Source organism: Sminthopsis crassicaudata, chromosome 3 (genome assembly GCF_048593235.1).
Source record: "Sminthopsis crassicaudata isolate SCR6 chromosome 3, ASM4859323v1, whole genome shotgun sequence".
Classification (NCBI taxonomy): Eukaryota; Metazoa; Chordata; class Mammalia; order Dasyuromorphia; family Dasyuridae; genus Sminthopsis; species Sminthopsis crassicaudata.
This window is the reverse complement of record NC_133619.1, coordinates 18,002,504-18,018,980: the sequence shown is the minus strand read 5'-3', so window position 1 is coordinate 18,018,980 and position 16,477 is coordinate 18,002,504. Positions and strand designations below refer to the sequence as shown.

Genomic DNA, 16,477 nt, shown 5'->3' with positions numbered 1-16,477 from the left:
ACAAATGAAAAAGGAGAGGGAATGTCTTGGAACTGATGGGTGACTTGAGAGCTTGGACTAGGAGGAGACTAGGTAGAAGTTAAGAAAGAAAAAGGTTCTCTAGCATTCAGCTAGCAAGTAGTGGTTCCCTAGCTTTGTGTAGCTGCTGGAGGCTCTCTACCTCATGGGCAGACCAAGGAGCAGAGGGGGCTAGCTCAGGGGATGCTCTGCCCCATATGTCACAGGGACTGGGAACCTTGAGGTGAGGAAGCCCCCTGGACCAGCACAGGTCAGCAGCACCTTCCATTAGGCTGTGCAGGAGAACTGCTCAGAGTGGGCCAGATGGCGAGGAGCTGGGACCCAGCTTGAGGCTCTGGGGTGATGCCAAATAAACCAAGATGGTCTCCACATGGCTAAAACCCTCCACCCCTGGGTAATGCAGGCAAGGCTCTGTTGGGGGAGACCTCAGCTTGAACTTCAGGATTGCCACATCCTTGGTACACAGTCTGGACAGGCTCAAACTAACTTGGAGAACAGAAGACTGTCATCATTTCATTTCTTTTGGGGGACAGGACAATGGGGGTTAGTCAGTGGTTCTAAGTCTGTCCCTTTAGGAAGTTTCCCATTTCAAACACCAGTCACAGGGTCCAAATTTCTTCCTGGAGGACATGTGGTCCACCAAGGAGATTTGCTCATTGACAGCTTCATTATGGAATGACTGGGGGAAGGACCCAAGATTAAAAAGGGCCCTTGCAATATAAAATGTCCTGGGACCAATGGGAGTAGGTGGGCGCTAAATGGCCCCTGAGGTCCGCCCCAGCTCTCTCAGCCCCTCCAGATGGAGCTGACCAGTCCTGCAGCCATGAAGAGCTGGGGTGAGCCAGCAGGCTGGGGAAATCCCTCTTGGTTTTTCCTTCTCTCCCTGGGTGGTCACCTCAATGGGGCCACTCTTCCCTCAGCCCTGAGGCTCCCTGCTGGTCAGGTCTGCTGCAGAGGTGAGGGAAACTTCTCTGTTATCTAGGAGATTCCTCCTCACCCAGTCACTCTTTCCCATTCCACTCTAGCAGGTTGGATCTGGGGGACCAGTGAGGATCAATCTGCTGTGGGTTGTCCTTTCTTAAAACGGGCAGTCCTGCCGCTATCAGGGAAGGGTGATAAAATGCAAACAATAAAAATCAGACATATAAAACAGTTTATGAAAATATATTTACAAAAGTGGAAGAGCATAAAAACAGATCAATAATACACCTTGTTGATTGCCGTTTCCCCAACTGGTCACAACAGACTGAGGATCAGCAAAGTCCTTTGGACGCGATGACTTTGGGATTTATCGCCACACTTTTTGTGATGTTGTGGGTCTTGTAAATTCCAATCAGTCGATCAGCAATTTCAAACATATTATTTCGAAGTGAAATGATTATAAATTGGGCATTTTTTGTTTGTTCCTAAAGAAAGAAAACAAGCAATTACTATTTCCCGCTTATTAGTAACATTTGGTAGACATATAAGTTAAAATGTCCCTAAAATGTTTTAAAAGCAGTTATAACAAATCTTTGCTCCTCTCCATTAGTATATAGATTCTACAAAAAATATTTTATAGCGTTATGACTGAGATAGAGAAACCAATCTGAGTTAATACAGTCTCTAATGAATAACAAAGTTTTCAAAAGATGAAAACATCCTACTCATCAGTACTCAGTAAGACTTTGGGAGAAAGATACTGCTTACAAGTGTACTTACATATATATAAAATGCCACAATGGACACATTTTTAAAATCAAGGGCTGCATCAATTTCATCCATGAAATAAAGGGGCGTGGGCTTATAATGGTGGAGAGCAAAAACCAGAGCCAGGGAACTGAGGGTCTTCTCTCCTCCTGAAAGATTGAAAATCTTCTTCCAACTTTTTTTGGGTGGCCGAACACTAAAAACAGTGAAAAATATCAGATGAGAATGCTGTACCCCCAGACTGATCAAAGGCACTCTGCTTTGCTCTTGCCCTCTGTTGAGGATCTCTTGTTGGGGCCATGTCAGCGACATCCAAGGGTGTGAGTTCTGGGTGTTTGCTGAGGGCACAGGCTGCCTCCTGTCTCTTGTCCATGGGCCTCTGCCCATAGTGTTCCCTTGGCCTGATGTGCTGAAGACTGGGTCAGACCAGATGATGTCTTCCTGGGCTCCTGGAACTGCCCGCTCCCCTCCCCCACTCCCACAGTCCTTTCAAGGCACAGCTGCACCCAGTCCCGCCTTTCTCAATGCTACAATCCAAGGAAGTGGCTCAGCCCAAGGCCGAATTCTTTAGGTTTTATCCTGATACTAAATGACAGGGGAGCAAAATGGCTCATCCACAGTCATGGCACCAACAGATGCCAACAGTACCCAAAGGCTGCATTTATTCTCGCCATTTTCTCACTTTAAATCCCTACAAAATGGTTTCCTGACATGAACAACAAAGGCTGAAGTGAGAGTCTGCCAGGCACTCCCCCCCTTCACCCTCCCCAACAAACCTGAACATGATGCCTTCGGAGAAGGGGTCCAAGCTGTCCACCAGCTCCAGCTCTGCGTCACCTCCTAGAGTCAGCATCTGGTAGTTCTCTTTCAGCTTGTTGGTGATGACATTAAAGCCTGCCATGAACTCATTCAGCCTCTGCTTCCGAAGGTCCTCATAGGCCTGCCGGAAGCTTTCCCTCTCGGCTGTGATCTTGTCCAGCTCGGCCACTCGTTGCAGGTACAGCTCCTCCTGTGTTATCAGAAGCCCAGACAAGTCAAGTGTCAGAGAGGCTGGAGGTCAGTGGCCCCAACAGCCCTCAGTGAGGGAGGAAGGTTGGTTACCTTCTTCTTGTACTCGGCGATGGAGCCGAGGTTTGGCTTCATCTCATGGCACTGGGCCTCAAGAAGAGCAATCTGATTCGTTAGCGAGTCGGGACTTTGGATGGCTTCAAGATCCTCTGGGCTCAGAACAGAAATCTCCTCAACTGGTTTATCTTCTATTGGATGCAATGATATTCTTGAAATCTAAAATTTGTAGACAGGAATTTTAGAGAATGCCTAATTTTAGCATGTCAATATTCAAGAATTATCAATAATGAAGACATTTATCATGCTGAAATAGCCACTAAATAAAGGACCTGCTTAAAGATATTACATGACTAAATGAGCTTAGAAGAGTTAAGGCCAAATGTCATTTCTCTCCCACATTTTCCTTGCAATGAGATTTCTTAAACAACAGTAGGTACAACAAATCATAATGAAATCATACAACTTGTCAAGATTTTTATCACCACAAAGACTAATATCTCAAACATATGGGGCTAAAAGGTTAAGTCAAAGAATGGACAGGGATTCTCAAATTGCTGTAATGAGAGTTGATGGATTCCTTTATGTGCATTTAGTGAAAAACAGGAACCAGATTACATAACAGCCATGTGACCAAGGTTGCCTTCTAATTGTGCTAAAACTATTGGTCACTCCAGTATAGAATGTAACATCAGTTGATCAGAGACTTGCTGGAGATAGGAAACCTTGGAAAACCCGTTGAAAACCTTGGAAGATGGACAAAGCCAAAGTATTAAAAATAAAGAATTGACAATGGAGTTAACATGATCCCCACACTGTATGATAATAGTCCCGTGTATATATATATATATATATATATATATATTTTTTTTTTTTGGGGGGGGAGGTGGAGGGGTGGAGATGAGAGGGCAGAAAGAACCTATATAGATTTTTTTTTAATTTCATTTTTTCCAATCGACTAAATTTCTTCTCTGTCCTTCTCATCCTACTGTCCTCAACTGAGAATGAAAAAACAAAATCCTTTGTTGCAAATATGCAGTTAAGAAAAACAAACATAGGCAGACACATGACTTTCTGTGCTCTGAATCCATTACATTTATTGTAGAAAGTGAAGAGCACACATACTCATTAGTTTCCTGGACTGTGGCTAATAATTACAGTGGTCAGTTTTTAAGATTTTCAAATTGGTGTTTTTACAACATTGTTACTTTTACAATCTTCCAGGTTATTCTGAAATTGTCCCTGTTTCTTACTACACTGCAATATTCTATCATATCCACATGCTTTATATTCAACTATTCTCCAACTGATAGAAATATTTTTATTTTTTGTTGATCCACAAAAAATGCTACAAATATTTGTGCAAATACACAAATGTTTTATTTGCTAGGGGCTTCTCTTCCTTAATTTACCCTTTTTCTAATTCCTTCCCCTTGCCATTTTTTATTTTCTTGATGAGTGAGAAATGGATTCAACTGTATTACAGTTTATGCTTCCTCACTCCATTATCCCAAGTCTCCAAAGATACTTTGCTCACTTTCTCTTCCTAATTCTTTTAAGATCATAATATAACAGAATCACTCCCAAGCCCTCTAATTTGATGTCTATAACTACACCACAACACTCCACTCTGGGTATGGATCCCCTCATAATCTGCCATGGATCTGGACCCAGAACTAGATAACAAAGCTTCTCTAAGAGATATAATGGTATGGCCCGGGAGCTCTTCTTTCTTGCCCTGGTATACAGCTTCTCCTTGAGCAATGGAGTGCTCTGTGCCAAGGCCCAACACCAATATCAAAAGTCACTTACTATGACTTTTTACTGGATTTAAGCATCAGTTTCCTCTGGTGAATTTCCCAGATATGACTGGAGTTTTGTGAAAAGGGGATTGCTACACTCTTTTGCTGTGCCACCAAGGCTCTGTCTCAATCTGGGTATGCATTTTTGCCAATACTTTAGACTTTTGTATCAATATTCATTAGAGAACTTGGTTTATCTATACTTTTCTTCTTCTGTTTTGACCCTACTTGATTTAGCACCATATTTGGGTCATAAAAAGAATTTGGTAGGACTCCTTCTTTCCTTATTTTTCCAAATAGTTCGTACAGTGTTGGAATGTTTTATAGAATTCACTTGTGAATTCATCTGGCCTTGGGGATTTTTTTCTTATGGAGTTGATTAATAGCTTATAATTTCTTTTTCTAAAATGGGTCTATTTAAATAATTTCTCTTGTTAATCTGAGCAATTATATTTTTGTAAATATTCACCCATTTTACTTAGATTATCAGATTTATTGGCATACAGTTGAGCAAAATAGCTCCTAATTATTGTGCTAATTTCCTCTTCATTGGCGGAAAGTTCACTCTTTTCATTTTTAATACTAACAATTTAACTTTTCTTCTTTTTCTAAAGTTCACTCTTTTCATTTTTAATACTAACAATTTAACTTTTCTTCTTTTTCTAATCAAATTAATTAAAAAATTGTTTTTTTTCATAAAACTAACTTGAATTTTGATAAGTTCAATAGTTCTATTACTTTCGATTTGATTATTCCTCCCTTTTTATTTTCAGTATTTTAAATTTGGCATTTAATTGGGGGTTTAAAATTTGTTCTTTTTCTAGCTTTGTTTAGTTGTATGTCCAATTCATTGATCTTTTTCCATTTTACTTAAGCACACATCAGAGATACCATATTTCCCCCAAGAATTGCTTACCATAAATTTTGGTATGTTGTCTCATTATTATTATTCTCTTATATGAAATGATTGTGTCTATTGATTTAGTTTCACCCTCTTGGTTCTTTAAGATTAGATTTTTTTCCTGTCCCCATTCAATTTCTTCCAAAGGTCTATCATACCTAACTTTTCTAGAATCGTATTTACCTCATTAACTTGTTTCTTATTTTGTGGTTGATGTTTATCTAATTGTGATAGAGTGAAATTGAGATCCCCCATTAATATAGTTGTCGTTTATTTCTTCTTGCAGCTTTCTTAACTTCTTCGCTAGGAATATGGTATCCTTAGCAAGATGTTGTTTCCTTCCTTATTTTTTAAAATTAGATCTATTTTTGTTTTTGCTGGATCTGAGATGAGGATCACTTGCTACCTCTGCCTTTTTTTTTTTACTTCAGCTGAAGCAGAATAGGTTTTGTTGTAGCCTTTGTACTTTGAAATGTGTCATCAATTAAAATTTGAAGTGAAAACAAATCAACTGAAGATCCTAAAAAAGGGGGCTTATTTAAATAAAGGATAGATATGAAAATGTGTAAGTATCTATATTCAACATAATAGCGTACTTTTAATAACTAATAATCACAATCTTTTCATTAAAAATGTTCTGTTTAATGAGTTGATAAAAAAGGAAGCTTCTAGTCTTAACTATTTAAGCTGACCTGAGATTTATATACAGTAAAATTATAAAAATAGAAAAAGAAAAAAAAAAAAAACACACCACTAACCTACAAGTTAGTTGTCCAAAATTTATCTGAGATGTAGCCTTACCTCTTTCTGCCAGTATTTTACTTTAGAATTATGTTCAGCAATGTGACTGTCCAGCTGTTCAAGTTTTAACTTAATACTGAGTGCATCATTTTGAAGGGCATGTTCATTTTCTTTAATTGCTTTCATTTCTTGAACCAAGTTGTTATGCTCCTTCTGGATCTCAGGCAAGGACTCCTAAGTAAATATATAGCATTTTTTACTTTCAAAGATCTTACTTCCTATTCCCTCAAAAGAAAGAAAAGATAAAAGTGCAAAAAAAATTGTGCTAAATAACTCTAATGTCCTCTTCAAACATTTTACATTTTTGGGTTTAATTTAAATTAAGGTTTTATCATTCTTTTCCACATATTTTAAAAAAAAAATCACCAGCAAGAGGATTCAACTGACCCCGGCTTCTTTGGAATTCTTCATGACTTCAGTTGCCTTCTCTTCAAGGTTTTTTAGTTCGTGGCCTAGGTCTTCTACTTCCTTCTCATTATCCTTTATTTCTTTCTCTGTGCGAAGGACAGAATCTTTTGCTTTTTTAAGATTTCTAAATGCAAAAACAACACCAGAAAGTTACAAGGGAACTGTCACAACACCCACAGTCCATTAGTTTGTTCTGACAGGTGCACTGAGGAACAACTGGTGCAACAATTATAAAATATTCTTCTTCATGATTCAGGATATCTGTGATAAACCTTTTATTTAATTACCTTCCAAGAGGGTCTTAATTTTCATTATGCAGCCCCTTCCTCTACATTTCCCCTTGTTCTCCATTTGTCTATTAGCATTCTGCCCCTTACAATCTCTATGGCACATGAAATAGTCACCTTTCCTATAATAAATAATTCCGGAATACTCTCCAGGATAGCTGAAGAGCTTTGCTCAGGGCCTTGCATGCCAGTACCCAAGTTTTCCAATTAGTGAGGACCTATTAACACAGTGTTAAGAGTATTTTTTTTGTTTTTCTAAAAGCTTTCCAAAGGTCTGTTGGAATTAATGGTGTATGATAAAAGTATCCTATTCAGTAAGAAGGATTTAGAGTGAACTGAGAGACATGGGGACACATGGATAGGTGGAGAGCCTCCTAGCCTGGCCATTGAATGGTCCCTTTACCTGTCTGCTGTCTTTACTGCTACTTGGGCTTTCGTGATGGCGGATGCACATTCGTCCAACTGTTGATTGATCTTGTCAAGTTTATCTTGCTGGGCTTTAAGCTTATGATTATTGATCTCCACAATTAAATTGTGTAGCCTTTTGACTTCGGCTTCGACCTTGCCAGCCTTTGCAGCAACACATTCATATTCTAGAGGAAAAAGGAACCTGAATCTGAGATTCTAAGTGATGTGTCTATCAACTAACATGAATGATCAGAAAGGTTCCAAATGGAACTTAACTTCTGTCATTAAAAAAAAAAAAAATTCTAAGTTTAACATCGTTATAAGCAAATTTCAAAGGGCATATATTTTCATTCAAAGTAATCTAAATAAAATGGTTTAGGACTCACAAATAAGAATTTTTAAGGCATTCTATAAAATTAAATAATTTTTTTGGGGGGAAACTAAATAATTCTTAAAGGAATTCCATATGCTCAAGTCTTTTTAACTTCTTCCAAAGCACATATCTTGGCATTCAATGATACAATTTTTATTTTGCTTTCTTCATGTGGGCAAGTCTAATTTCTAAAGGACCCAATGGGTGATCATTCCATTTATTTCTTTTGTAAAGCCTTCACCACCTAGCAGTGTTATGCATGTAGATCTCCAAAATAAACCTGCCAATTTGAAAATAGTCACTCATTCCAAAGAAATACAATTTCCAAACATTTCAGATTTTAAAAATATCAGCCTGTGGTTTCTTTCACTTGATGGCTACCTTCTGGGGTGAAGGTCATCCTACATTCTTGGAAACACTTCTACTGGAGCACAGTCTCTGGGAGGTTTCCAAACTGGGACAGCTTCAAACACGCCCAATAACAGAATCAAACTATGACTGGCCAAAAGGAAGCACCTGTATTGTTGCCATGGCAATATAAGCATGGAGGATGTGTTCACTCCTTGTCAAACAATAATTAATATACACATAATTCAAAGTGAAGAATTCTACATGTGACTGCATTTCACTTTTTAAAAAACCTACCTTTTTTGAAAATGCTGATATTTGTTTCTAGCAATTTCTGCTTTTTTTTGTCAGGGGCAGTATCACGGACATTGGCTTCAAGCTCTTTAACTTGTACACCCAGATAGGCTTCTTGTTCTGATAAACTCTATGAAATAAACATGTTGTGTTAGAATTGGAAGGCTTAATTTTAGTTAAATAAAATACAAAAACGTGAAATGTATTTGTGAAATAGATGAGACCAAATATATAAACTACTTTGCACGCTGGAGGCCAGCTATGGTATCCATCTTACACTTTTCACCACCTTGTGGCAAGGCTTAAATGAAACAAATGACACACTCAACACTATCTGAGAATTCATAGCTGCAGCATGGTGGATGCTAACGCACCTGGATGCTTGCAGTGAACTTTTCCAATGTGTTCCTCATATCTTGCACGCTGTGACGTAGTTTCATCACCATCTCTTCAAGCTGTGCTTTGCGTTCTTGGATTTGAACAGCTTTCTGGGAGTCTCTCTGCAATTTGGATTCCATTTGGGCTACCTGTGAAGAAAATCATGAGGTCTATTTTAGACCTTCCAGTCACTTAAAAAATTCTCTAAGTTATGGGTGCCTCCCATGAAGTTCTCTTTTTCCATCTTGTGAGTATGAAGTTTGGGGTTGCTCTGCTGGTGCAGTGCCAGAATCACAAAAGTCTTCAGTGCTCTAGAGCCCCTTATGATTCCAGAATGTCAACAAACAAGGGTCTAACTCCTGGCACCCCATTCAACAACCAGTTGCCAGAGTACTAAAATATACCAATCCTACACCAGATGCCATTTTTACTATAAATCAAACAAGCCAGAAAGCTACCAAGCTGTAGCTTAGTGGAAAATCCTCTCCAGAAAACAAATAACGAGCAAAGTACATTCCACTCTGCACTATTTTGTGATGTGTGGTGTCTGTGAGAAGGGTTAAGAAAAAGACAAATAATAATCACAAGGGCACAAGAGAATGAAATATCTTGTGAAGTACTAAATCTTTCCTATTATGTGACCATGCATCTTAATTTTTGGTAATTTCAATCTACCTATGGAATATGGTAAAAACTATGTTGGAAAATATGAAATATAGTCTAGAAATTAAAGACCAAATTCTATAACCATTTAGATGTACAGGACACTATCTTGGAATACTGACTTTAATAAAATGATGTTGGATGTGTCCAAAATGGAATAGTATTTAAAAAATGAAATCTCACCCAATAGGACAGGAAATGACTGATTATGAACTTAGCAGTTATTTCAGATTTTTGGAGCACATGACCATTTGCATGATACCCTGAGAATGTCTGAAGCTTATAAGCATTCATTAGTCCCTCACAAAAAAATAACAGCAGATATAGAAAAAACAAATTTACAGGGAGGTCAAAATGAGAACCTTTAAGTCAAATAATCTATAATACAGCTGTGCATGAGAAGCAGGGAGAATTAAAATGGAAAAGACCTGATCTATAATAATTTCCTTTACCAGTAAGAATTAGTTATTTGAAACTCAAATTTTACTTAGGTTTTGTTTTTTTCTCTAAAGGAGAATGATCTTTTTACTAGGAAGAGTACTAATAAAAATGGCTAATAGATTGTTGATATCTAAAATAATTAGAAGCCAAGCCCATCTTGTTAAATTCAAGTTGAGAAAGGAGTTGCAGGGGAGGAAAGAGAGAGGCAGAGACACTAAGATTAACAGAGAGAGACAGACTTCTTCTGTAAAGTATAATTTCCCTTAAAGAGAAGGCCCTAGAGAATCCTGTAATGGATATCCCTTTGCTGCGTAGGGGGTACATCCCTCAAATGTGCAGATGGCATAAAGCTTCTGGTGCTAATGAATCTGCTTCATGGAGGAGACTCAGAATGCAGAAAAATTTTTACGAACCAGAAGCTTGGTCTAAAATTGTCGAGAGAAAATTTAAGATGAACAAGAGTAAAATCATGATTTAAAAAAAAAAAAAAAAAAAAAAAAAGCTTCCCAGGCACAAATGGCTAGAAAAGCTCTTGCCTAAAAATAAATTGGGCATTTTATTTTTATATTTCACACCCTTGTACTTTCATTAAACAATAAAAAGTGCTCACCATTTTATCTGTCTAAACAATAGCTCATAGAATGTGGAAGACAAACAGTGATAGGAAAGTTGATTTTCCTATGACTGCTTTTATCTGTCCTGGGCACTGGGAGACTGTTAATTCAGTACATTAAGACATTGAGTGATGCTATTCAAGAAGGCTATACCCAGCTGCCTTATGGGAGGGATCATGTCCAAGACTGAGGAGCTTTTTTTTAGATTTCCATGGCATATTTCCTTAAACAGAATACCATATTCAGGTTGGTGTTGCAGAGAACATAAAAGAGAATGCTGGGGAAAATGGCTGAACTTAAAGAGAATCAGATATTAACTTGACAGAAGCAAAACTTTTGAAGTATTATACTGTCCCAAAGTTGAAAGGACTGCTTTGGAGGCAATGAGCTTAAAAACTCTCTTTTAAAATGTTTAGAATGATCATTAACAAACACCATCTAACTATTCACCCTGTGTACAACTTTCTACTAACCTCTTCATCTGAGACTTCAACGACAAGGGAGGAGCCCATTCTACCTTTCATCAGCTTGGTCCCACCACCAGTCATTGTACCTTGAGAAGAGAGAACAGAGTCAATTTAGGACGAATCATGTTTAAAATTCTTTGGAGAATGAAAGACAGGATTTTAATTTTACCTGATTGCTCTATGATTTGTCCCTGTAATGTCACAACTCTCCATCTCTTATCTTTCTGAAAGGCCACTCTTGTCGCTTGGTCCAAGTTATTAGCTACCAAAGTGTCATGTAAAGCAAAGTAAAAGGCTCGACGAATATTCTCATCTTTGACTTTTACTAAATCAAATAACCGAGGTGTGTTTTCAGGAGTTTGAATTGGATTCATATTTTTTTCAAAAACTTTAATCTAAAATGGAGTGAGAAAAATTTAAACATTTTTTAGAGCAGAACTCCTAAATCAAAACAGTCACTGGGAGCAGCTAGGTGGTACAGTGGATAGAGAACTAGCCTGAAGTCAGGAGGACCTGAGTTCAAATCTAACATGTCCTGGCTGTATGACCCTGGGCAAGTCACTTAACCCCAATTGCCTCAGCAAAAACAAAACAACAACAAAGTCACTGGTTATATCTTAAGAAAAGACAGTTTTTAAAACAATTTGATGAAAATTGGAGAGGCTATTGTAGGAATTTTCTATAAACAGAAATTGTAAACAATTGTTATTTTCAAAAACAGATTACTCCTTTTTTGTCTGCATCTAAGAAGGGTGCCAAAATGACAAGGTATTTAAAGATTTTATAACTGATTTCTTCCAAATACTTACCTTATCTAATCCTATAAACGTTGCCACCCCTATATTTTGTTTCTTCAAGAAATTCACACAGATTTGGGCTGTATCGATAGTGTCAACAACAATGTAGTCCAGGGCACCACAACAAGATGAAATGGCAATGTCATATTTTTCATCAATGGCTCCCAAGTCTCCCTAAGAGGACAAAAGATATGTTATAATAATATAGTTCACTAGAATAATTAAAGTTTATCCCCAAAGAGGGTAAACCTATCATCTAAGTTTCTTATAAAATTTTCCTCTAAAAGTGATTTCTAGAAAATAGCTTAACACAAATTTGCTTTCATAAATTCCTAAACGGAGATTTTAATTTAGACCTAATCATAGCTTATGCTTTCTCACCTAATGCTGAATCTAAAAACGAGCACAAAATAACAAAAATCAGTTACCAGAAGCCATGACACTTTAAGGAACATAAAGTTTATGATGCTATCAGGTAATTAACTGAGAATGAGACTGTGCAAATGGATAAAAAATGTCTCATTTGTTATGATAAATATTTTGTAAATGAAGTAGCATGATACCAGTCAATTCAACTTAATGTAGAAAAAACAAGAATTATTTTTTGAAAAACCATAAAACCAAACCAAACCAAAACATCCCGCCCCCCCCCCCAAACACCACCAGGATGGGTTGCCAAGACATTAAAATTTATATATAAAATATACGTTATAATACACTTATGTACCTTTTTTTATTTTTAAAGGAACACTTTAAAACTAGCTCCCAAGTTCCTAAGGCATGAAAATAATTGTATACTTTTAAGAAAAACTTCTAAAATATTATTCATCATTACTGGACAAAAAATGTTATTAAAGCTCTAAAAAAACAAATATGGTAGACAAAATAATTAAGTATTTTAAATTACCAATCTCCCATATATTCCTGGAATTTTGCCAGATTTTTTCTGTTGAATCAAAGCACTAAGAATTTTTCCACGACTATGATTGGTTGCAAGAGAACTTTTTGCTTCTTCAACTTTTTGAATAAGATCCCGAACAGAATTTTCAATATCTGTTGCTTCTTTTGTAAGTTTTTGAAGTTCAATTTCTTTCTAAAAAAAAAAAAAAAAAGTAGTAGTAGTTGTCTGAATCCTGCCATTTGAAGAATCCAAATAAGGAGTAACTTTTTACAATCTACAAATGAAACTGAAAGCAAAGATTAAGCCTTTAAAATTTATATCAATTTTTCAGAACTTGGAAAGACTTGCACAAACTGAAGCAAAATGAAGTGAACAAAACCAGAATATTTTATACAGTAACAGCAATATTGTTTGATGAAGACTTAGCTATTCTCAGCATTATAATGATCTAGGATCAATACAAAGGTAATGGTGGAGAGAGAGGAATAGAAGTTGGAATTTTTTTAAAAAACTGAAAATTGTTTTAATATATAATTGGGGAAAAAAAAATGAATATATTTTAACAAAATTAAAAAATTACACTGTGAAAAATTTATATCAATGTTTTTTGACACTGGGATTGTCCAAAGACTTAACAATCACACATTTTGCTACAATAAGCTTTTCATTTCAGTGCCAAAAATACATTCAGAGAAAAAAAAATTATGAAAATCAATAAAAGTATATTAAAAAAAAAAAAAAAACCCAAATCACAAGTGAATCATGAAAAACAAAACTTACCTCCTTTAGGTCCTGTTCAGTAGGTGGTAATTTAATTTCAAGATCTCTAATAGCAGCTTTCCTTTCTTTCAAAGTCTCAGAAGCTGTAGTTAAGGCTTTCTTGGCCTCACTTAATTGAGAAACAGCAGTATTATGGTGACTGAGGTAGATATCCAGTTCAGACTGGGCAACATCCATCTTAGATCGAGCTTCATTTACAGTTTTACTAAATTCCATGAGTTCTTTTTCTTGGCTCTGTTAAGATTTCATGGAATCAATCCATTAAATCTGAAATAGTTTAAAGTCTATGGTTGAAAATGACTAAATATTTTTACATATGGTCTGGCAGCAACAGACCTATTTTCCAGACCTTGCTTTAATGCATGAATAGCTTATGGTAGTACTACTTTCATAATTGGACATTCCCTAGAGAGTGAAGATGATCATTTAATCAAACATAGTTTTATGAGTATAAATAATTATAGAGTTCCTTATTAAGTCATCAAGTAAAACTTTTCTATATTTCCTTAAAATACCTGAACATTTTGGGTACTATCCCAAAATTGTAAAAATGCAAAAATAAGGACTATTATAGGAACCATTCACAGAACTGCTTCTCAGATAAAATAACTAGCACCCAAAGCATTGTTCTTGGCTTTAGAATGAAAACTATGTTTACTGATAGCCTTTCTTTTAAGAGAAGGGATTAAAATATATATATATATATATATATATATATGTAAGAATTCTAAGTTAAATTCATGTAACCTTTCTGATTTGGGATCCATTCTTTTTTTTATATATATGTAAATTCCTCCCCATCTCCTAACCCCCTGGGGTTTTTTTTTTTTTTTCTTTTCACATTTTTAAAAAATTAATTTTATAATTATAATTTTTTGACATTACATAAGCACGGGTAATTATTTTTACAGCATTATCCCTTGTAGTCACTTCTTTTCCGAATTTTCCCTTCCCTCCTTCTACCCCCTCCCCCAGATGACAGGCAATCCCATACAAGTTACATGTGTTACAGTATATCCTAGATACACTATGTGTGTAAAACCGAGTTTCTGTTGCATGGTAAGAACTGGATTCAGAAGGTAAAAGTAACCTGGGTAGAAAGACAAGAGTGCAAACAGTTTACACTCAATTTTTGGGATCCATTCTTATCATTAAGAAGATCTCAGGCAGATACTTGGTCAGGTTTTTCTTAGCATCAATTAAGGTTATTCTTTATCAAAAGTTTAATTCTATACAGAAGCATGTGGTTCAAAATTGCAAAAGTTATTGTTTTTCTAACACTGAACAAAATTTTACTTCTTTGGTATAAATCTAATATTTACAGTGAATAGTTTTTTGTTAATATTTTGTTTTTGCCAGGATCTTATTTTAAATTAACATTCAACAATGATGACGGCCTATGGTACTCTCTCTTTGCCAATCCTTCCCTGGTTTACATTTATTAAGACTATTTGTGAAGTGAAGATGGTGAAATACTAGGAACAAGTTGTCTTCTACAACAACTTATCCAGGAAGATCACAGCCAATCATTGTTCCAGACCAGTTGGCAAAGAAAAATAGGCTTCTGTAAATGCTAGAGACTGAGTGTGGTCAGGAGCACACCACATGCTGCTCCATTATGTAGGAGCCCAAAGAAAACGGAGGTTGTTTCCCAGTGTGAAGAGATGTAAGTATAATTATGCATCCTGGCAGCTCTGTACCCACTACCTAGATTTACAGGTCAGAGCTAGGGCAGATCGAATAGTTATAGGCTCTGGGTGTGAGCAGTGAAAAGAACACATTTAGAAACAAATGGTAATAACTGTGTGCTTCTGACTGCAGGAGTAGAGCCAGCTCAAACTCCCACAAAGGTCAGGAACCCCAAGAACTCAGATGAGTGTTAGGACAAAGACTTTATACTGATCATACCTCTTTGGGAGTACCAAAAGCCTGAGCTGTTCCTGACATCCTGAAGCACAGCTCAAGCTACTAGGACAAAAGCTGAGCTTGGATATGCCTCAGGTATGCAAAGCCCATCCTTACATCCTGTGCAAAGTCAGGAAACAAGACGAGAAGAATGAACAAACCAAAGAGTTCCATGACAGAGAGCTATTTCAGGGCACATCTGCCAGAAACCCAGAACGAGGCATTGATTCCAGAGTACAAGCACAGCTCTAAAACCAATACCAAAAAACATGGCTTTGAGACAAATACAGCCAGAATTCCTGAAGACATTTAACAAGAATTTTTAAAAACAGTTGAAAATAAATTTAAAAACCAAATGACAGGGATTCTGGGATGATGGTTTAACAGGTTGGAAAATTTCATGCTCTCCTGAGATTGGTGAAAAATCAAGAGGACTTGGGGCAGAATAGGGATCCTCCTGATACAATGGGAGAAGACTCAAAGAAAGACCCCAGGGTGGGGATTAACCCATGTGCAGTGCCAACACCTCCGAACTAGCTCCACACAAACACCAAGTGGGGAGTTCTGGGGCCTGCAGCCTCAGCAGGAAACATAAGAGACTTTCACGCCCCCTCCCCCCTCCAACTTTAAGGACGGTTTTCCATTTGTTTTTAATTATTTACTAGCAAATCTGCATATTAGATCCTAATAATTCCTCTTAGCCCCTCTGTATTATGATCTCTTGTTTTCTCTTTGCTATTTTTGTCTTCTATTAAGGTTATTTCAAAGAATCAGATTTCATAGATTTTATCAGCTCTACAGTCGTTTTGTTTTTCAGTGTATTTACTTCTCCTATAATTTTGAAGACATTCTCTTTAATGCTTGTTTCCTTATTTTAAAAATTGCACGTCATGAATTCTTTTTCCTTTTACTATATGTATCCTAGAAATTTTGTTTTCTCATTATTCTCTTCAACAGTTTTTTATATATTATTGAATTTCATTTTATCAAGTCTTGTTTTGTATCTCTTTCGCCTATATCCTCTTATCTTTGCTGCATTGTATTCTAGGAAAGATATTTAACATTTCTGGTTTTTACTTCTCTGTATCCCATGTATCCCAGTAGTGTTTATTTTTGTAAAAGTACCACAAAATTTTA

At 36.5% G+C, this 16,477-nt stretch overlaps 1 protein-coding gene across 3 annotated transcripts in view; it reads right to left on the bottom strand.

The window, feature by feature from the left end:
* Window positions 1-1,166: 1,166 nt before the first annotated feature.
* The window catches only part of SMC4 (structural maintenance of chromosomes 4), a 33,465-nt gene continuing 18,154 nt past the window's right edge, over window positions 1,167-16,477 (bottom strand). For 2 of the 3 annotated variants that reach the window (XM_074298098.1, XM_074298097.1), the window contains 14 exons: window positions 13,436-13,669; window positions 12,662-12,847; window positions 11,767-11,928; window positions 11,127-11,352; window positions 10,964-11,043; window positions 8,769-8,921; window positions 8,398-8,524; window positions 7,375-7,564; window positions 6,664-6,808; window positions 6,277-6,450; window positions 2,809-2,991; window positions 2,484-2,716; window positions 1,720-1,903; window positions 1,167-1,424 (listed from right to left, as the gene is read on the bottom strand). In XM_074298098.1, the coding sequence (XP_074154199.1) occupies window positions 1,272-1,424; window positions 1,720-1,903; window positions 2,484-2,716; window positions 2,809-2,991; window positions 6,277-6,450; window positions 6,664-6,808; window positions 7,375-7,564; window positions 8,398-8,524; window positions 8,769-8,921; window positions 10,964-11,043; window positions 11,127-11,352; window positions 11,767-11,928; window positions 12,662-12,847; window positions 13,436-13,669 (2,430 nt within the window). In that variant the 3' untranslated portion in view covers window positions 1,167-1,271. Of the gene's footprint in view, window positions 1,425-1,719; window positions 1,904-2,483; window positions 2,717-2,808; window positions 2,992-6,276; window positions 6,451-6,663; window positions 6,809-7,374; window positions 7,565-8,397; window positions 8,525-8,768; window positions 8,922-10,959; window positions 11,044-11,126; window positions 11,353-11,766; window positions 11,929-12,661; window positions 12,848-13,435; window positions 13,670-16,477 lie in introns of all 3 variants that reach the window. The other variant, XM_074298099.1, reaches the window with a different exon arrangement.